This window comes from Phoxinus phoxinus, assembly GCF_949152265.1.
Source record: "Phoxinus phoxinus genome assembly, chromosome: 19".
Classification (NCBI taxonomy): Eukaryota; Metazoa; Chordata; class Actinopteri; order Cypriniformes; family Leuciscidae; genus Phoxinus; species Phoxinus phoxinus.
This window is the reverse complement of record NC_136894.1, coordinates 27,596,889-27,619,177: the sequence shown is the minus strand read 5'-3', so window position 1 is coordinate 27,619,177 and position 22,289 is coordinate 27,596,889. Positions and strand designations below refer to the sequence as shown.

Sequence of the window (22,289 nt, the reverse complement as noted above, 5' to 3'; positions counted from 1 at the left end):
GATGAAGCGTACCAATTTTCCTTTCGATTGATCAAACTTTGGCCGAGATAGAGCTTCTGAACCAATATTGGGTCGAGTTTGTTAAGTTTGCAACAGCATAACTTTTGATCAAAGATGAATTAAAAAAATCTGTTCTGTCATTTCTGTGCGGTTCAGTCCAAATATCATGTGAGCCAATTTTCGTAAGAATTGAACAAAGTTTGAATGAGTAGTAGCAAAAAAACGTAATACTGTACTTTTCAAAATGGCTACTACTGTAATGGGCGGAGTCTTAATGTACGATATTGATTGCAATCACCATAATGAGTGGATTCAGGTGTACTAAGATTAATTTTCCTAGATCAAAGGGTTCAAAAGTTATAACTATTTAAATGTTCAATTTTTGAACTGGTGGTGGCGCTATAGAGTTTGACTTAGAGTCTCAAAAATTGGTCCAATTACTATTCATGGTCATATCTATAACTGTGCCAAATTTCATCATTTTCCTATGTACGGTTCATAGGGCTGCCATAGACTTACAGAGGAGGAAGAATAATAATAATAATAATAATAATAATAATAAGAAGAAAACTAACGGATACAATAGGTGCCTTGCCCTACGGGCTTGGCCCCTAATAAAGAGTATTATTTTATGTCAGTTGAAGTACTAATATTACTAACTGAAATAAAACTACAACTGACATTAAAATAAACAAAAAATATGTTGAACAGACTGGCAACTCTCAAATATGCCCATTTCATATTTACCACATGAAGACTGGCCAGTGAAGACAGTGGTTCTCGATTTCCAGTGAATGTCCTGCTGTAAAAACTCACTTAAAGGGATAGTTCACCCACAAATGAAAATTAGCCCATGATTTACTCACCCTCCTCAAATCATCCTAGGTGTATATGACATTCTTCTTTCAGACAAATACAATCAGAGTTATATTAAAATATGTCCTGGCTCTTCCAAGCTTTATAATGGCAGTGAATTGCTGTTTCTGTTTTGAAGTCCATAAAAGTGCATCTATCCATCATAAAAGTGCTCCAGGGGGGTTAACAAAGGCCTTCTGAAGCTTCCGGCCACTTCCGGTCATCAATTATAAAGCTTGGAAGAGCCAGGACATTTTTTTAATATAACTCAGATTGTATTCGTCTGAAAGAAGAATGTCATATCAACCTAGGATGACTTGGAGGGTGAACTATTTTTGAGTGAACTATACATTTAATCCACCTAAAGCTGGTCTGATGGTTTCCCAGCCTCACCAAGCTGTTATTTAGCTGGACAACTATCTGAAAAGTGCCACTAGACCAGCTAGGACCGGTAGACACAAAGCCATTGTGTGCATATTGCCTACTTTTGATACTTTTTCTCCTTGCAAATTCACTTTTTAGGTGCGCATTTCCTATCTCCGTGTTGTAATATCTCAGCAGGGTTTGCAGGTGTTCTGAGTGTAGCCCAAGTTCTCTCTGTCCCAGCGGGAAACACAGGCTTTCAGAAGCTTTTATATTTAGGGAATCTAACACAGATCTCGCGCACAGCACAGAAACGCAGCGGGTGGCGCTTGAGTGAATGATGCACAACTGTAGAACAGCGGGGAGCCCTGAGTGAGACGTTAAAAGAGTTCCTATCTCTCTATTTTAAGCTCTTATTGCTGTAATACCTTCAAACTACTTTCTTTGCCTTTACGTGCGAGCAGCAGGGGATGCTAACGTGTTAGCAAGAGTTAGCATGTTCTGCCATGTCAGTGATTGAACAAATATGAAAGTGAGGAAGAGAAATGTATGCTCTGCTTCTATACCACCTATTAAAACTCTTAATCAGAATTGTATTTGTGTGGCTTTTAGTCCATTTCTAAAAGCTACGAGGCTATCTATATGCTAGCATACGTAACAACAATATTTCAGATAGGGATGTAAAAAAGCTCTACCTGATACTGACTGCTAGCAATAGCAGGTAGCAAATCATGATCTGTAACTGTGACAATAAATAAAGACTGTTGGTTATAAAGGAAAGTATGAGCCCTTCTATATGTCCCAACCTAACATCCTGTCTCAGTTGGAAATAAATAAATCTACACAGGAAATAAAACCTTGCTCACAGGGTCTTTAGTATTTGTGTTTGTTCTATAGCCATTTTTCTCATTTCTATTTATATAGAATACTCATGTTGACAGCTAACGGAACATTGTCTTGTGTAAATCAAGAGCCATTTCCAGTTTGTCCAGGAGAGGGCAGAACAACCCTTGTTATGTGCCTCTAATTAATGGAAAGTTCCATTCGAGTCATTATAGATCCCAGATAGAAGACATGAACTCTACCTGACCTCTCACAGTTTTTTTTTCTTCTTGAATTATAATAATGCAAGAAAAAAAACTGTGAGAGGTCAGGTAGAGTTCAGACATTTTGACATTTCATTACCAAAGTTAATAACAATTAACCCACAAAAAAGGCACACTAAGAGAAATCAAATGCCTGAAGGGATAGTTCATCCAAAAATGTCGTTCCAAACCCGTAAGACTTTCGTTCATCTTTAGAAACACAAATGAAGATCTTTTAGATTAAATCTGAGAGTTTTTTGTCCCTCCATTGACAGCTACGCAAATTACACTTTGATGCTTAAAACATTTCATAAAGAGTAAGAGATCAACCAAGAGATGGTTTAGTTCAAATTTTCTGAAGAGACTCAATCGATTTATCCGATGAACAGATTTAGGTAAAAAATATGGATAACTGATTCAGGAAAAGGATATAGTTTGAATAAAAAAGTCCTATGCCTTATATTATCTTATCAATCAGACCAATATTTATTAAAAAGGCTAATTATAGCTGATTTATTATTTTTTATTTTATAAATATATCTCCATATTTATTTTCATTTCACATAACGCATTGTCTTCTGTTTCTCTAGGGTAAAAAGGGGGATGGAGGATTGCCGGGAGTTGATGGTCTTCCAGGACCTCCTGTAAGAACCACCAGAACATTCAATCTTAGGCCGAGCTGAACTTTATTTTTCTCGGTTGCATTTTGGGTTTGTTTTTAGACTATGTTCAGAATGAAATACTACTGCTACTGCATAGCCTAGTTAGTATATATATATATGATAAAAGGATAAAGTTCACTTACGTATTTCATATGTACAGAAAATAGTATACAGTTCATACTGCAGAAATAGTAGAGTATTATGATGTAGATGGCATTCTGAACATGATTATGTCTTAAAAATATCTAAAGTCTTTTTAGAGTAACAGTGACCTCTAGTGGTTATTAGAGGAATGAACATCATTCAGATTAAAAGACAACACAAGTTTTGGTAAAGTTACGTGCAGTGATGATCATGTAAATCATGCAAGTAATTTCATTGACCACATAATTTTGTTACATTTTGGGGGGAAATGTGCATTGACTCAAAAAATCTATTAAAAAGCAATTGATTTTCTACTGTAACATTACAAGTTTTATTTGTGTTTTTAGGGTCCTCAGGGGCCTCCTGGACTTGGTGGCAGCCCTGGACAGACGGGACTTCCAGTAAGTTTACATACACCAAAATAATATGTCACAGCCACAGAATAGTATAGTATACAGATGATATTAAATTGATCTGTTTGTTCACACAGGGATTACCCGGTGAAATCGGCTTCCCAGGAAAACTAGGAGAAGCAGGAAAACCAGTGAGTCGCTGATACTTTACCCCGAGAACTCAAGCATGTTGTCCACACTTCCACAATCTGTTACCTTATTAACGGAACACTCATTTGTGGTGTGGAAAAACTTGAAATAATGATTTTAATGGTAATTATATTTTCAGGGTCTGCCAGGAAAAGATGGATTGGATGGTTTCCCTGGAAACGACGGCGAGAAGGTTAGAACTGTTTTAATGAGGCAAACTGTGAACTCGGTTCTCTGGAGGCAGAACTTCATCATTTATACACTCGTCGAAAGGCCAGATCTGGTTTTTGACCTTTTCATTTGTGTTTTTGTTGCACTGCAGTTTTTGTTATTATTTTGCATTTCCATTAGGGGCAACGAGGAGAACCCGGACAGGACGGTGTCAATGGTAAACCGGGATCGAAGGTAAAGGGTGGTTTGTGGACTAGTGGTTTTGGAAATCCATTTTTTTTTAATAACTAATGCTACTTTGTCTTTCTCTCAGGGAGATGAAGGCCCTCCAGGACCCCGAGGACCTGCTGGTGAACGGGTGAGGATAGCAAAACTTGAATGAGTTTTGAGAATGTCTTGGCAAAAGCACTTATGAAACGGCTGTCTTGTTCTGTCTCAGGGAGAGTCTGGTTTGGCTGGGCAGCTCGGCCCAATCGGACCCAAAGGAGATAGAGGAGGCCAAGTAAGACTATATACTATATGGCTGTTGATGTTTTGAGGTCAGAATCAGGTGTTTCATTGATTAACGGAATCAATAGATATTGATTTGTTCAAAATATCAGGATCTACTGTAGAAAAACTCTACTGTGAGAAGTTGAACCATCATCTATTCACTTCTCATAATACTCGTTCAGACTATATTTCAGCACAAAGATGGCGAGACAAATATAATAAATGAGTCTTGTGAATGTCAGTTTGAGTCATGCGTTTGTCAGATCTTCATCCCTCTGTCTGTCTTGTAGGGGGAGAGAGGAAAAGACGGACCTACTGGATCGAAAGGAGACAAAGGAGATCAGGTGAGAAGCAAAAAGACTGCTGGAAGTATAGGATAGGGGCTAGTAAGTTTTTTAAATATTTTTTTTAGGAAATGAATACTTGTGTCCAGCAAGAACGTGTTAAATTGATGAAAAGATACAAAATACATTTACAAAAGATTTAAATTTCAAATAAATGCTGCTATTTTGAACTTTGTATTCTATGCAGCACGACTCTTTTCAACATCGATAATATTAAGAAATATTATTAAAGTTTCTTGAGAAACAAATCATCATATTAGAATGATTTCTGAAGGATCATGTGACTCTGAAGACTGTATGATGCTGAAAATTCAGCTTTTCATCACAGGAATAAAGTACTTTTAATATATTCAAAAAGGAAAACATTGTTATTTTGAAATGTAATAATATTTCACAATTTTACTGTTTTTACTGTATTTTTTATCAAATAAATGCAGCTTTAGTGAGCAGAAGAGACTTCTTTTTAAAAACATCGAAACAACTTTTGAATGGTAGTGTATTTAGTTAATTCATCGTTTTGATGACTTGAAATGTCTAAAAATGTAAATAGAATAAAGAATGATTAGGTGATTATCTAATACTCATTATGTTGTGTTTTTGCTACAAGTCACATCTGGATAATGGCATTTGTGACATAAACACAACCGGCTTCCAGAGGAGCATGTGTTTGCTGTAGGTTTCACACATGTCAGCGATGGTCTCCTGAGGGCATGAGGTTGTTAATGAGATCATTAACACGCTGACAGGTCGAGGATATAACCTCTCTCTGTTTTTCATTCATACAGGGTGAGGTGGGCCCCAGGGGTCCGGCCGGGGTCCCAGGCAATGTGAGTACAGTTGATAATTGACATATTGCATACACATATAACCATATAAATATACATTTACAGATAATCATCTGATTTCTGATGCAAGTAATACATCAGATGAGTAAACGAGAATACACTTGACAATTATGAAATCTCTTGTTCAAGTTTTTAGGATTCAATCATGTATGGATTCAGCTGATGAATGTGGCTCAATATTTATGTTTTTATTTTCTGTAGGTGGCCAATGTGATTCCTGAACCTGGCGAACCGGTAAGTTATCGGTTTTGTCTTGATTTTGAGCATACAGGTGAAACTCGAAATATTTGAATATTGTGGAAAAGTTAATTTATTTCAGTAATTCAACTCAAAACAAAGGTTAAACTTGTATATCATATAGACTCATTACATGCAAAGTGAGATATTTCAAGCATTTATTTATTATAATTTTGATGATTATGGCTTACAGCTTATGAAAACCCCAAATTCAAAATTAGAATATTGTGAAAAGGTTTTCATAAGCTGTAAGCCATAATCATCAAAATTATAACAAATAAAGGCTTGAAATATCTCACTTTGCATGTAATGAGTCTATATGATATATTAGTTTCACCTTTTAAGTTGAATTACTGAAATAAATAAACTTGTCCACGATATTCAAATTTTTCAAATTTTCACCTGTATTTGGAGTAATAGATTTTGAGAATAGTTTGTTAATAGATATTGTGAGTATATCTATTAACAAACTTATTTAAGTGTGTTTGTGCTGTCTGCTTTTACACTGAACAATATTTTGATATATATTATTATATATATTAAGTTAAAATACGTTCTGAGGCCACCGTATCATATAATAAACCACATATTTTGCCTGTTTTACATTGACATTTTAAATTTCCTGATCTTTAGGGCAGGCCGGGAGAGAAGGGAGAGAAAGGAGATCAAGGAAAACCAGGCGAGACGGTGAGCTTTCCAACACTTCCAGAATCATTTTAAATGTAATGAAGTATCTTTTCCAGGTTGTAGGAATCATCTCAAGAGGGCAGTAGAGGGTCAGGTTTGGTTGTACTAGTCTCTTGTGCGTCTGAAAATGATTTCATTTACAGAATCGCTTTACTGTGACTAGTGCATTCATAATGCAGACATAATAAAGTCTGCTGTCAGTTTGAGGAATCATGAGGCAAATATACGTGAAAGGGAACAGCTAAATATGTGCATTTCATTTCTGAGAAGTCACCTGAAGTGTTTCACGCATTATTTGACAATAGATATTAAGGAATTCAACGTTGCATAAAGGAATATTAATAAACATGAAGGTCAGGGGCGTTGCATTCCATCAGCATAAAATTATGTTGGCTCACGTTAAAAGGACACCATTTGCTATAGGTTTAGCACCTGATAATATTTCAAAACAGGTGAAGGTGCCCTTTTACCCCAAGCTATTAAAAAAGCAGATCCTGTGCATCTATTCACAGATCAGTGATATTGATATTTATTGTAGCTGTTTAAAAGTTTTTTTTATTTTATTTTTTATTGTTGACATTTCAGTTTTGACATCTCCAAGATGAGCTTTTCTGCATACTCAATCTCTTGACTAATTATTAATATTAAAATATCAAATAAGGAAAATAAGCAAATCAAGTCTAAAAGGCTGAACAACTTAAGCACATCTTCACAGGACATCAGTTTACAAATTTCAACGTGAACGTTTGGATGATGAATATTTATTAGGTAACATAACCAAAAATGTCTGGAAAGATTAGTGTGGCCTAATTAATATTTATGTGGTCGTATTGACATAATGAACGGCTCATCTTCGGCCCTCCCACTCTAATACTACTGACGTTAATGCTTTTTTATATTATATTGTTTTATATTATAAACAAAATCATACTTCTGAACTCATGAAAGCTCTCTCTGTCATGCACTCATCTAATAAAATAGTCCAGACACCAAGCGGCGCATCATTTACAGAAACACAGACAAGCTTGTTACGATGATGTATCTGCTCTCAGCTGAATGTATTAGTGTGGAATGAGAAATCTCTGTTGAATTACTGCAGTTCTCACTAGTCAGGCCAAATGCTATCATTTCTGTCAGAGAAACTGCCCTGACGTCATCTTAAAAGAGAGCCGGGTTTCATTTCTGGAGTGCGGCGTAAACTTTACGAGATTTCAAAGTCACCATGGGCTGGATAAACTAAAAAGTATATTAAAACATTCACATTCAATAACACATTACACACTTTGAATGAGGATATTATGGCATAAAGACTCGTTACTAAAATGAATCTGATGACCTTCACAATCTCTAATATTCCCAGGGTCAAAGAGGACTTCCTGGAGAGCAGGGATTCAGAGGACACTCAGGATCTGTGGTAAACTAAAATAAGACGATGATAATTGTTAATCCTTCACCTTCATACTCCAGTCATACCTGTGAAAATGTCAGTGATTTTGAGAGAAATGGAGATGTTTCTTCTGTCTTGATGTTGTGTGTGTGAACAGGGCCCGAAGGGTGACGCTGGTGATAAAGGAGAGGCAGGGAGACACGGAGACCCAGTGAGTTTGTCTTCTTCTCACACGTGATGCATTGTTTGTTTCCTGAACTTTTCACTGTCAAACGCTTCACTTTCTTTAGGGTCCGCCCGGATTGATGGGCCCTCAGGGGCTCCGAGGGCTGCCAGGCAATGTGGTGCGTTTTTTAATAAATTCTTGCCTTTTTTGACATCCAAAATGCAAGATCCATTTTAGGAAACGTACAATTTGTGTCAAATGTGTAAATGCATATGGTGTCATATACCAGTATTTTAAAATGTAACTTTTGCAAGTGTAAAAATCGTGTCTGTGTATCTTTCAGGGTATTCCAGGCAGCATCGGTCCACCTGGTATCGCTGGACAGAGAGGAGAGAAGGTACAGAAATTAAATATTCAACTAACAAAAATTATATATATGTGTGTGTACTGATGAGCCAAATCATTATGACCAGTCACAGGGGAAGCGGATATTGTTGATCATCTCCTAACAAGGCCATATATTAAGGTCTGGGTAGATTATGGTAAGTAAACCCTCAGTTCTCATTATCAGTGTGTTGGATGCAGGAGAAATGGGCAGGAATAAAGATCTGAGTGACTTTGACAAGGGCCAGATTGTTGTGGCAAGGCGACTGGATCAGAGTATCTCTGAAACGACAAGGCTTGTGTGTCTCTCCCGGTCAGCAGTGATGAGAAGATACCAACAGTGATCTGAGGAGGAACAAACCACAAACCGGCGACCGGGTGTTGGACGGTTTCCTTTAAATGCAAATGAGCTGCCGCTCCCGGCACAAAAGGCGGAGCTTCAAGAGCGTGTGTCATTTTACCTCACACTGTCATGCACTGGAAATTAAAAAAAACTTTTAGCCTTTTATGTTCAAACTGAAGTCAAAAAGATGGAGATACTCAAGAAGTGACGACATATAGACAACATTTCTGAGGTTAGTTGGTGAATTTATGTAGCTTATGAGTAGTTATCTTTTAGTCATTGATTAGCATATTCTGTCTTGATAAACCCGCCCCCGGGAACACGATTTATAGATTATGTAAATTTTAGGGTTAGTGATGTCACTAACCCGGGAGGAATGTCGTGTAGTTCCTACCAGCCGTTTGTTGTAGTTAAAAAGCCATTTCTTTAAAAGAAAATATCTTCCTTTGCTCTGAACTTTGAGCATTGTAACTTTGCAGATGTTGTTTATACTCAAAACGCAACATTACACACTAACTAAAGTGAAATCATATTCAACCACCCCTTTAAAATTGTACTAAAATGTGTTCGCGCAAGTCACATGCGAGTACAACTGTCCTCTTATTGGTCAGAGTTTCCTCTGCGTCATCCATCAAAATGATTGACAAGTTTGCTTCATGAGCTTATTGTGGCTTTAGACACAAACAAACACTAGAAAAACGTTATAATGCAGCTAGAGCAGGAATCAAGGCTTCATCGGGACAGCATTCTCGCAATTACACAACATTAAGATGAAGATGTGCTCTTTAGGTTTTCAACTGTGATAACTAATGTGCTCACTCACAGAATCAAACACTACTGCTATTAATATAGCACATATCCTGTTATGAATTATAATACCATTTGGTTAATTGGTCCGTTAAGTCAGATTGCTTTCACACCTCAAGTGAACCGCCCCAGAGTACAGGCGATCTCAGAGCGATTGTTTTGGTGTGGATCCGTGTCCACACATGCCTAAACGAACCAAGGCAGAAAGCACACCAGGTTTCGAAACAAACGCTCGGGTGTGAAAGCATCATGATGGATACGGAAGGAATGCATCACAACACAACGTGCATTACAACTTGCTGCGTATGAGGCTGAGTGACCACTGACCAATCCGAGTGCCTTCAATGACCACTGTCTACTGTCCAGTGCCTACAATGGGCGTACATGAGCGTCAGAACTGGACCTTGTAGCCGATTGGAAGAATCCGATGAGTCCCGTTTTCTTTTACATCACATGGACGGCCGTGTACGTGTGTGACGATGACCTGTGGAAGTACTAGGATGATGTGACCAGGAGGAGGGAGTGTGATGCTCCGATCAATGTTCTGCTGGAAAACCCTGGGTCCGACCATTCATGTGGACACATGCCACCTATCGAAACATGGTTGCAGACCAGCTACACCCCTTCATTACAATACTGTTCCCCGGTGGAATTGGCCTCTGCCACACTGCACACATTGTTCAGAAATGGTTTGAGGAACATGAAGGGTTCAAGGTGTTGCCCTGGCCTCAAAATTCCCCAGATCTCAATCCAATTGAGCATCTCATGGATGCCTTGGTGGGTCGACGCTGTTTTGGAAGCACACCAACAGCATACTAGGCTGGCGGCCATAATGTTTTGGCTCATCAATGGATTATTGTATCAAGTTATTTGTTATCATTAAACATAATTTACCCCGTCCGAATCAGATTTTTTTTCTAGGGACATTTCAGATTTGTTTGTTTTTATTTATGGCTATTTATATGCCACCAGGGAGATGCAGGTAAAGATGGTCCTTCTGGACCCCCTGGTCCAACCGGTGAGCCTGGTTTACGAGGAGAAATCGGTTTGCCAGGAAAAGGAAAAGAGGGAACTAAGGTAAAGCATTTATTTTATGATTCATAAGCTTGATAACATTTTTGTTACTGATGTGACTTTAAAATTGCAAATGTTCTATGTGTATTCTCAAAACTACTGGCCAATTAGCTTTAGAAGAAAAGAGCTTTTTTTTTTTCATTCTTGTTGTAAGGTTTCCCGTCATGAGCGTGTACAATTGCACTTAATAAGCTGTTTACATCTTGTGCTCTGGAGAATCTTAAAGTTGTTTACTCAAACTTTTTCCATTTATATTTGCTGATTGTGGTCAAAAGCACTGAAACGTGGAGAATAAAACTACCACACATTAAACTAATGAGTCAATGAGACTGTGTCTGCAGGTGTTACAGGGGAGCTGGGGTCGTTTTATAGTTACAGCTGCCTTCTTTTTCCAGCTATACACACACGCACACGGTCTATCCAACAGAGATACATGCTTATTAACACGTGTGTGTAATAATCAAATGGATGAATTTGTATGCCGTATTATAATAGTCCCCTTTATAATAATAAACTAAATATGATTTTGTGAGAGGGAAAATGAAAGGACTAATACGAGATTGAGAGAAATAGAGAAGCTAGAAGCACAGTATTAATCTGCGTTCTGTAATTACAGGGTGATACAGGACCTCCGGGTCCAGCTGGACCTCCCGGACTGAAGGTAATGAGACTTTTATGTGTTTTTCTTCTTGTTACAAGACTTTATTTTGCCTTCCATCAGCATGAAATATACTTTTGGGCATTTTTTTAAATATCATGAGCAGGTGCGTGTTACCCAGAGGCAAAATCTGAATCACTTTTCATTGGCATTTCTTTTATGTGACGGTTTTTACTGAAATGTCAGACAACCAGATAATGATAGCAAAGAAGTTTTCCTGGGGAAAAAGAACCAGATATTAATTTAGCTATTGTACTACTGTTTCATCCCTGTTTATCACTTTTTATCTTGTGTTTTAGGGATTGCCCGGCCCACAGGGAATGCAGGGAATGCCAGGAAACAGAGGACCAGCAGGAGAGGGAACCACTGGACCCCAGGTACAGAAAATGCATGTTTGTCTGTACATATGCCATTGTTTGCTGTAGTTTGAGCGAACACATGCATATACAAGCACACATACTGTATGCACACAGTACAGAGAACGGGGTTTTATTATGTGAAAGCTTATGTGGCTTTTCCATCTATTTCTGACCCAGTTTACTGTCGTCTTGTTGTTGTTGTTCATGGATCTGAAGACAAACAGAGACACATTTCTTTATGGTCATATCTGAGTGATATTCTTTGTCTTTCTCAGGGGCCTCCCGGATCTCCAGGGCCAACAGGAGCCGCGGTAAACTATCTCTTCATATTTATATCACTTTCAGATGAGACGGATGCTCACAGAACAGCCTTAGGTGACGTGTCATGTTTGATATTCAGGGTTTGAGAGGACCTCCAGGAGTGAGCGGACCTCAGGGACCCGCTGGACATAATGTAAGATTCATTTTGATTGACTTGTACAGGGACAATTCTGTTATCTGTCATTAATGTGTCACTATTAGCTGAAGGCTACATGTAAACTGTAGTGCCTGGGATCAGATGATTCATATGGCCATGGATACACCATGTTACATGTTTTGTTTTGCCTCAATACTTTTAAATGAGTTCTTAAAAGCGCGCAGCACACAACCGAAGACGCTCTGTAATTTGGGCCTGTGATTTGCTACATGCTAATGATAGTTAGTAGCTGGTTGTATTTATAATTCAGTGAGATTTCATATTCAAATTTTTTAGGATAAAATAAACAAGATTTGATATTAAACTGGTCCATTTTTACAGAGGTTGGTGTAAAGATCTACTTGAGTTAGTGGTTCAAGTTAGTAATGCAGGTATTACTATTAATATTGCTTAAATTTAGAGTCACCACTTAACTGCTTAGCAACCTGGTTTCATTTTTTTTAAATCCACGCAGAACACAGTCATTCAACATCTCAGATTGAGCATCTTTAGCTTCCATTAATCATATTGTAGCTGTACAATGACAGTGAAGTGCTTTACTTTTCAATCCTGAATCGTGATGCAGAACTAAACCCGTTTCACTGCTGTGATCTCATTCAGTCTTCTTGGGGATTCAGTGTCAGTTTGTGACTAAGACGGTTTGAATGTGTTTTCCTGTGGTGAGCATCATCAGCAGGAGTCATGCTCGTGTGTGTGTGTGTGTGTGTGTGTGTGTCTGCAGGGTTTACCAGGAAGACCTGGAGAGAAGGGCTCAACTGGAGAACCAGTGAGTGATACCTGTTCATCATTCAAATATGGAATCATCAAATCAGCTGACATTTAATATTCACCTGCTGTAGATGGATCATATATGCAGTTAAATAAGTTTTTTATTGAGTTTTGTTTTTCCAACCTCTTTTCCAGGGAAAAGCTGCAGACCTTTCTGATCTGAAGGTAACAGCCATCCATCCATCCTTCTATCCATTTATCCACTCATCCATCCACTCATCTGCCCATCCATTCACTCATCCATCCATCCATCCGCCCTTTATCCATCCACTCATCCACCTATCCATCCATCCACTCATCCACCTATCCATCCATCCACTCATCCATCCATCCATCCGCCCTTTATCCATCCACTCATCCATCCATCCGCCCTTTTATCCATCCGCCCTTTATCCATCCACTCATCCATCCATCCGCCCTTTTATCCATCCGCCCTTTATCCATCCACTCATCCATCCATCCGCCCTTTTATCCATCCACTCATCCATCCATCCATCCATCCGCCCTTTATCCATCCACTCATCCATCCATCCGCCCTTTTATCCATCCGCCCTTTATCCATCCACTCATCCATCCATCCGCCCTTTTATCCATCCGCCCTTTATCCATCCACTCATCCATCCATCCGCCCTTTTATCCATCCGCCCTTTATCCATCCACTCATCCATCCATCCGCCCTTTTATCCATCCGCCTATCCATTTATCCACTCATCCATCCATCCGCCCTTTTATCCATCCGCCTATCCATTTATCCACCCATCCATCCACTCATCCATCCATCCGCCCTTTTATCCATCCAGTCATCCACCTATCCATCCATCCATCTGCCCATTCATCCATCCTTCCATTTGCCCATCCATCCAACCATTCGCATTTCCTTCCATTTGCCCATCCATCCATCCATGGTGGATAGGACATGTATATTAAAGTGCATAACAGAGATCAGGGTAGGGTCACACCATCCATAAGGTCTTACGTAAACTGGGACACAAGATAATAGTTAATAATAGATAATAGTAAGTATTAGGTAGTTAGCAGCTAAATTTGACTTAATTTGGCTGCACTATTATATTAATGAAAGCTCCATTACACCATTAAAGCTCTCTGTAATATGTGTAGTTGCATAATTTGGTTTTGACCTTTATTGATCAGAAGTATTGTTGAAAACCCAGGAGTTTTATTTTGAGTTTAATGTGTTAGTTCTTGTTAATAATTTCCATTCTTGTTAAGGTTGTAACTTTGGCTTTTTCTCTTCCCCAGGACATTTGCACAGATTGTCCCCCTGGACCATCTGGACAACCAGGTACTCCAGGACCTCCTGGTGACAAAGGTCATACAGGACCACCTGGGAAAAACGGACAGGATGGATATGCGGTGAGGAATCATGATTTAGAAATCAATGTTCATTCTTTAAGCTTTAATGGAACTGAAACATGACAGAAGTTTATTGAATGGAAACGTTTAATCAGTTTACCTCAATTTAAAACCTCAAATAAAAGATTAATACAGTATATGAGTCTTTTAACTGGTGGCTTTTGCAGGGTCCTCCTGGACCAACAGGACCCGCAGGACCTCCTGGTGCTGATGGAACCAAGGTTAGAATGTAGACGATATATATACAGTCAAACCAAAATGTTTTCAGACACCTTCAACATTTCTCACATTATCACAGTTTATTCGCTATAGTTTATGGTAAATGGTAATAAAATATAAATATAGCTGCAGGCAGCAACACGGGGCCATGCCCTGCAGGCCAGAGCAAGCAGACCAAGCATGGCGCACATATAGCACAGCCAGCACATCATGTACAGCAGCACAGCAAGTACTGCAAGCACAGCAGCACAGTAACAATTTAATCACCTAGAGCAGTGCGGAGCCATAAGAGCAAAACATCTTAAATGTTATGAACATGTTAATGTACATAGAGCACAGCAAGTACTGTAAGCACAGCAGTGCAGCAATCATTTATGCACCAAGAGCAGTGCGGAGCCGTAAGAGCAAAAAATATGACATTTAATGTACATGTTAATGTACATCAAGCACAACAAGTACTGTCAGCACAGCAGTGCAGCACGCATTTTAGCACCAAGAGCAGTGCGGAGCCGTAAGAGCAAAAAATATGACATTTAATGTACATGTTAATGTACATCAAGCACAGCAGTGCAGCAAACATTAAAGCACCAAGAGCAGTGCGGAGCCGTAAGAGCAAAAAAATCTGAAATTTAATGTACATGTCAATTTACATCAAGCACAGCAAGTACTGTAAGCACAGCAGTGCAGCAAGCATTTAAGCACCAAGAGCAGTGCGGAGCCATAAGAGCAAAAGATTAGAACAATACAGGAAAAGACACAACATAATACACAATTTAACATAGTCATCCCAAGCAGGATTCGAACCCACGACCAGAATGGTTCTGGATTCATAGCACATGGTTTAACAACTTGCGCCACTCGGAGGATGCTGGTTTAGGAAGCTGCAGAGATGTTTCAGTGTAAGAATGAGCACACGAAAGCAAGTTAACAAGGTTAGCATGCTAAGCTAGCTTAATGCTAATGTAGCTAATTACTAATGATGTGGTACATGGTACAAATTATATATCCACGGATTCGTCATGATGCAAGGAGTCGATAGACACCAATTTTATAATTTTCACTTCAAATGTTTACAAGTTACAGCCTTTGAACCAATTTAGGGTCATCCTCGTTAACTTTGTGACATCATAACTTTTGAACAGAGATGAATATGAAAAATCGGGGACAGTACTTCTGTGCGGCTTTGACCAAAGATCATGTGAGCAAATTTTGGACGATTTTGAACCAATTTTGAAAGAGAAGTAGCAAAATAACTGTTTTACATTGGTTCCAATATGGCGGCCAGTCACATAGTTGGAAAATGACAAATGAGACATCGTTGGAATCGGCATAAGCCAAGGAATATAATGGCATAAATAAATCAAATTTCAAGCAATGTTTGCAAAAGTTATAAGCGTTTTTGCAAAAAAACATTATATCTCTGGAACACTAGGTGGTGCTGTAATAAAACTTATCAGGTACCTTCAGGTCATGCTAATGATGATCCATACCAAATGTGGGGAAAAAATTTCAAATAGTTTAAAAGATATTGCAAATTACAACAAAATTCAAAATGGCGGACACATGGTACCGCCCACCATGGCAAAATCTATATCGACAGATTCTGCATGATCCAAGGAATCGATTGACATCAAGTTTAAAATTTTCTGACAATCTGTTCACGAGTTATTGGCCGAAATAGCCATTTTCCGTATCTCATGACCAGTAGGTGGCACTGTTTCCAACTTTGGCATGGACCCTCAGATCAAGCTTCCGATGAAGCATACCAATTTTCATTTCAATGCATTAAAGTTTGGCCGAGATACAGCCTCTGAACCAATTTTGGGTCGATCTCATTAACTTTGTGACGTCATAACTTTTGAACAATGACGTATAAAAAAAATCGGGCACAGTACTTTTATGCAGCTCAGTCCAAAGATCATTTGAGCAAAATGTGGACCAATTCGGATCAATTTTGAATGAGTAGTAGCGATCAGACTGATTACTGTACTTTTCAAAATGGCTGCTACTGTAATGGGCGTGGTCTTAATGTATTATATTGGTTCAGATCAATATGATGAGAGCAATCAGGTGTACTATGTCTCATTTTTGTGGATCAAATGGTTCAAAAGTTACAGCCATTTCAATGTTGAATTTTTGAACTGGTGGTGGCGCTATAGAGTGTGTCCAACAGACTCCAAATTTGGTCCAATTACTATTCATGGTCATATCTATAACTGTGCCAAATTTCATCATTTTCCTATGTACGGTTCATAGGGCTGCCATAGACTTACAGAGGAGGAAGAATAATAATAAGAAAAATATAGCTGCAGGCAGCAACACGGGGCCATGCCAGAGCAAACAGACCAAGCATGGCGCACACATAGCACAGCCAGCACATCATGTACAGCAGCACAGCAAGTACTGCAAGCACAGCAGCACAGTAACAATTTAATCACCTAGAGCAGTGCGGAGCCATAAGAGCAAAACATCTTAAATGTTATGAACATGTTAATGTACATAGAGCACAGCAAGTACTGTAAGCACAGCAGTGCAGCAATCATTTATGCACCAAGAGCAGTGCGGAGCCGTAAGAGCAAAAAATATGACATTTAATGTACATGTTAATGTACATCAAGCACAACAAGTACTGTCAGCACAGCAGTGCAGCACGCATTTTAGCACCAAGAGCAGTGCGGAGCCGTAAGAGCAAAAAATATGACATTTAATGTACATGTTAATGTACATCAAGCACAGCAGTGCAGCAAACATTAAAGCACCAAGAGCAGTGCGGAGCCGTAAGAGCAAAAAAATCTGAAATTTAATGTACATGTCAATTTACATCAAGCACAGCAAGTACTGTAAGCACAGCAGTGCAGCAAGCATTTAAGCACCAAGAGCAGTGCGGAGCCATAAGAGCAAAACATCTTAAATGTTATGAACATGTTAATGTACATAGAGCACAGTAAGTACTGTAAGCACAGCAGTGCAGCAATCATTTATGCACCAAGAGCAGTGCGGAGCCATAAGAGCTAAACATCTTAAATGTTATGAACATGTTAATGTACATAGAGCACAGTAAGTACTGTAAGCACAGCAGTGCAGCAAGCATTTATGCACCAAGAGCAGTGCGGAGCCATAAGAGCAAAAGATTAGAACAATACAGGAAAAGACACAACATAATACACAATTTAACATAGTCATCCCAAGCAGGATTCGAACCCACGACCAGAATGGTTCTGGATTCACAGCACATGGTTTAACAACTTGCGCCACTCAGAGGATGCTGGTTTAGGAAGCTGCAGAGATGTTTCAGTGTAAGAATGAGCACACAAAAGCAAGTTAACAAGGTTAGCATGCTAAGCTAGCTTAATGCTAATGTAGCTAATTACTTATGATGTGGTACATGGTACAAATTATATATCCACGGATTCGTCATGATGCAAGGAGTCGATAGACACCAATTTTATAATTTTCACTTCAAATGTTTACAAGTTACAGCCTCTGAACCAATTTAGGGTCATCCTTGTTAACTTTGTGACACCATAACTTTTGAACAGAGATGAATATGAAAAATCGGGGACAGTACTTCTGTGCGGCTTTGTCCAAAGATCATGTGAGCAAATTTTGGACAATTTTGAACCAACTTTGAAAGAGAAGTAGCAAAATAACTGTTTTACATTGGTTCCAATATGGCGACCAGTCATATTGTTGGAAAATGACAAATGAGACATCGTTGGAATCGGCATAAGCCAAGGAATATAATGGCATAAAGAAATCAAATTCAAGCAATGTTTGCAAAAGTTATAAGCGTTTTTGCAAAAAAACATTATATCTATGGAACACTAGGTGGCGCTGTGATAAAACTTATCAGGTACCTTCAGGTCATGCTAATGATGATCCATACCAAATTTGGTGAAGAAATTTCAAACAGTTTAAAAGATATTGCAAATTATAACAAAATTCAAAATGGCGGACACATGGTACCGCCCACCATGGCAAAATCTATATCGACAGATTCGGCATGACCCAAGGAATCGATAGACATAAAGTTTAAAATTTTCTGACAATCCGTTGACGAGTTATTGGCCAAAATAGCCATTTTCCGTATCTCATGACCAGTAGGTGGCACTGTTTCCAACTTTGACAGGGACCCTCAGATCAAGCTTCCGATGAAGCATACCAATTTTCATTTCAATGCATTAAAGTTTGGCCGAGATACAGCCTCTGAACCAATTTTGGGTCGACCTCATTAACTTTGTGACGTCATAACTTTTGAACAATGACGTATAAAAAAAATCGGGCACAGTACTTTTATGCAACTCAGTCCAAAGATCATTTGAGCAAAATGTGGACCAATTTGGATCAATTTTGAATGAGTAGTAGCGATCAGACTGATTACTGTACTTTTCAAAATGGCTGCTACTGTAATGGGCGTGGTCTTAATGTATTATATTGGTTCAGATCAGTATGATGAGAGCAATCAGGTGTACTATGTCTCATTTTTGTGGATCAAATGGTTCAAAAGTTACAGCCATTTCAATGTTGAATTTTTGAACTGGTGGTGGCGCTATAGAGTGTGTCCAACAGACTCCAAATTTGGTCCAATTACTATTCATGGTCATATCTATAACTGTGCCAAATTTCATCATTTTCCTATGTACGGTTCATAGGGCTGCCATAGACTTACAGAGGAGGAAGAATAATAATAATAATAATAATAATAAATATAGCTGCAGGCAGCAACACGGGGCCATGCCAGAGCAAGCAGACCAAGCATGGCGCACACATAGCACAGCCAGCACATCATGTACAGCAGCACAGCAAGTACTGCAAGCACAGCAGCACAGTAACAATTTAATCACCTAGAGCAGTGCGGAGCCATGAGAGCAAAACATCTTAAATGTTATGAACATGTTAATGTACATAGAGCACAGTAAGTACTGTAAGCACAGCAGGGCAGCAATCATTTATGCACCAAGAGCAGTGCGGAGCCATAAGAGCAAAACATCTTGAATGTTATGAACATGTTAATGTACATAGAGCACAGTAAGTACTGTAAGCACAGCAGTGCAGCAAGCATTTAAGCACCAAGAGCAGTGCGGAGCCATAAGAGCAAAAGATTAGAACAATACAGGAAAAGACACAACATAATACACAATTTAACATAGTCATCCCAAGCAGGATTCGAACCCACGACCAGAATGGTTCTGGATTCACAGCACATGGTTTAACAACTTGCGCCACTCAGAGGATGCTGGTTTAGGAAGCTGCAGAGATGTTTCAGTGTAAGAATGAGCACACAAAAGCAAGTTAACAAGGTTAGCATGCTAAGCTAGCTTAATGCTAATGTAGCTAATTACTTATGATGTGGTACATGGTACAAATTATATATCCACGGATTCATCATGATGCAAGGAGTCGATAGACACCAATTTTATAATTTTCACTTCAAATGTTTACAAGTTACAGCCTCTGAACCAATTTAGGGTCATCCTTGTTAACTTTGTGACACCATAACTTTTGAACAGAGATGAATATGAAAAATCGGGGACAGTACTTCTGTGCGGCTTTGTCCAAAGATCATGTGAGCAAATTTTGGACAATTTTGAACCAATTTTGAAAGAGAAGTAGCAAAATAACTGTTTTACATTGGTTCCAATATGGCGACCAGTCATATTGTTGGAAAATGACAAATGAGACATCGTTGGAATCGGCATAAGCCAAGGAATATAATGGCATAAAGAAATCAAATTCAAGCAATGTTTGCAAAAGTTATAAGCGTTTTTGCAAAAAAACATTATATCTCTGGAACACTAGGTGGCGCTGTGATAAAACTTATCAGGTACCTTCAGGTCATGCTAATGATGATCCATACCAAATTTGATGAAGAAATTTCAAACAGTTTAAAAGATATTGCAAATTATAACAAAATTCAAAATGGCGGACACATGGTACCGCCCACCATGGCAAATTTGATATCGACAGATTCAACATGACCCAAGGAATCGATAGACATCAAGTTTAAAATTTTCTGACAATCCGTTGACGAGTTATTGGCCAAAATAGCCATTTCCCGTATCTCATGACCAGTAGGTGGCACTGTTTCCAACTTTGGCATGGACCCTCAGATCAAGCTTCCGATGAAGCATACCAATTTTCATTTCAATGCATTAAAGTTTGGCCGAGATACAGCCTCTGAACCAATTTTGGGTCGACCTCATTAACTTTGTGACGTCATAACTTTTGAACAATGACGTATAAAAAAAATCGGGCACGGTACTTTTATGCAACTCAGTCCAAAGATCATTTGAGCAAAATCTGGACCAATTTGGATCAATTTTGAATGAGTAGTAGCGATCAGACTGATTACTGTACTTTTAGAAATGGCTGCTACTGTAATGGGCGTGGTCTTAATGTATTATATTGGTTCAGATCAGTATGATGAGAGCAATCAGGTGTACTATGTCTCATTTTTGTGGATCAAATGGTTCAAAAGTTACAGCCATTTCAATGTTAAAATTTTGAACTGGTGGTGGCGCTATAGAGTTGGTCCTAGAGGGTCAAACATTGGTCCAATTACTATTCATTAGCATCACTACAAGTGTGCCAAATTTCATCATTTTCCTACATGTGGTTCATAGGGCTGCCATAGACTACCATTTGCGGAATAATAATAATAATAATAATAATAATAAAACTAACGGATACAATAGGTGCCTTGCCCTACGGGCATGGCCCCTAATAAGAAAACTTACGGATACAATAGGTGCCTTGCCCTACGGGCATGGCCCCTAATAATAATAATAATAAGAAAACTAACGGATACAATAGGTGCCTTGCCCTACGGGCATGGCCCCTAAATATAGCTGCAGGCAGCAACACGGGGCCATGCCCTGCAGGCCAGAGCAAGCAGACCAAGCATGGCGCACATATAGCACAGCCAGCACATCATGTACAGCAGCACAGCAAGTACTGCAAGCACAGCAGCACAGTAACAATTTAATCACCTAGAGCAGTGCGGAGCCATAAGAGCAAAACATCTTAAATGTTATGAACATGTTAATGTACATAGAGCACAGCAAGTACTGTAAGCACAGCAGTGCAGCAATCATTTATGAGCAGTGCGGAGCCGTAAGAGCAAAAAAATATGACATTTAATGTACATGTTAATGTACATCAAGCACAACAAGTACTGTCAGCACAGCAAGTACAGCATCACATAATTTACAGCAGCGCAGCAAGCATTTAAGCACAAGCACTGCAAGTACTGCAAGCACAGCAGTGCAGCAATCATTTATGCACCAAGAGCAGTGCGGAGCCGTAAGAGCAAAAGATTATAACAACACAGGAAAAGACACAACATAATACACAATTTATCATAGTCATCCCAAGCGGGATTCGAACCCACGATCAGAATGGTTCGGGATTCATGGCACATGGTTTAGCAACTTGCGCCACTCAGAGGATGCTGGTTTAGGAAGCTGCAGAGAGGTTTCAGTGTAAGAATGATGCTAATGTAGCTAATTACTTATGATGTGGTACATGGTACAAATTATATATCCACGGATTCGTCATGATGCAAGGAGTCGATAGAAACCAATTTTATAATTTTCACTTCAATTGTTTACAAGTTACAGCCTCTGAACCAATTTAGGGTCACCCTTGTTAAATTTGTGACATCATAACTTTTGAACAGAGATGAATATGAAAAATCGGGGACAGTACTTCTGTGCGGCTTTGTCCAAAGATCATGTGAGCAAATTTTGGACAATTTTGAACCAATTTTGAAAGAGAAGTAGCAAAATAACTGTTTTACATTGGTTCCAATATGGCGGCCAGTCACATTGTTGGAAAATGACAAAT

The 22,289-nt window shown here is 38.9% G+C and overlaps 1 protein-coding gene across 4 annotated transcripts in view; it reads left to right on the top strand.

Moving 5' to 3' along the window:
• The window catches only part of col22a1 (collagen, type XXII, alpha 1), a 78,330-nt gene that overhangs the window by 34,827 nt on the left and 21,214 nt on the right, over positions 1–22,289 (top strand). For all 4 annotated transcript variants that reach the window (XM_079590199.1, XM_079590198.1, XM_079590197.1 and 1 more), the window contains 24 exons: positions 2,894–2,947; positions 3,457–3,510; positions 3,600–3,653; positions 3,791–3,844; positions 4,003–4,056; positions 4,136–4,180; positions 4,262–4,324; positions 4,605–4,658; positions 5,444–5,485; positions 5,705–5,737; positions 6,374–6,427; positions 7,788–7,841; positions 7,972–8,025; positions 8,105–8,158; positions 8,324–8,377; positions 10,487–10,591; positions 11,205–11,249; positions 11,546–11,623; positions 11,881–11,916; positions 12,006–12,059; positions 12,805–12,849; positions 12,987–13,016; positions 14,112–14,225; positions 14,393–14,446. In XM_079590199.1, coding sequence (XP_079446325.1) covers positions 2,894–2,947; positions 3,457–3,510; positions 3,600–3,653; positions 3,791–3,844; positions 4,003–4,056; positions 4,136–4,180; positions 4,262–4,324; positions 4,605–4,658; positions 5,444–5,485; positions 5,705–5,737; positions 6,374–6,427; positions 7,788–7,841; positions 7,972–8,025; positions 8,105–8,158; positions 8,324–8,377; positions 10,487–10,591; positions 11,205–11,249; positions 11,546–11,623; positions 11,881–11,916; positions 12,006–12,059; positions 12,805–12,849; positions 12,987–13,016; positions 14,112–14,225; positions 14,393–14,446 — 1,338 coding nt within the window. The remainder of the gene's footprint in view (positions 1–2,893; positions 2,948–3,456; positions 3,511–3,599; positions 3,654–3,790; positions 3,845–4,002; positions 4,057–4,135; positions 4,181–4,261; positions 4,325–4,604; positions 4,659–5,443; positions 5,486–5,704; positions 5,738–6,373; positions 6,428–7,787; positions 7,842–7,971; positions 8,026–8,104; positions 8,159–8,323; positions 8,378–10,486; positions 10,592–11,204; positions 11,250–11,545; positions 11,624–11,880; positions 11,917–12,005; positions 12,060–12,804; positions 12,850–12,986; positions 13,017–14,111; positions 14,226–14,392; positions 14,447–22,289) is intronic.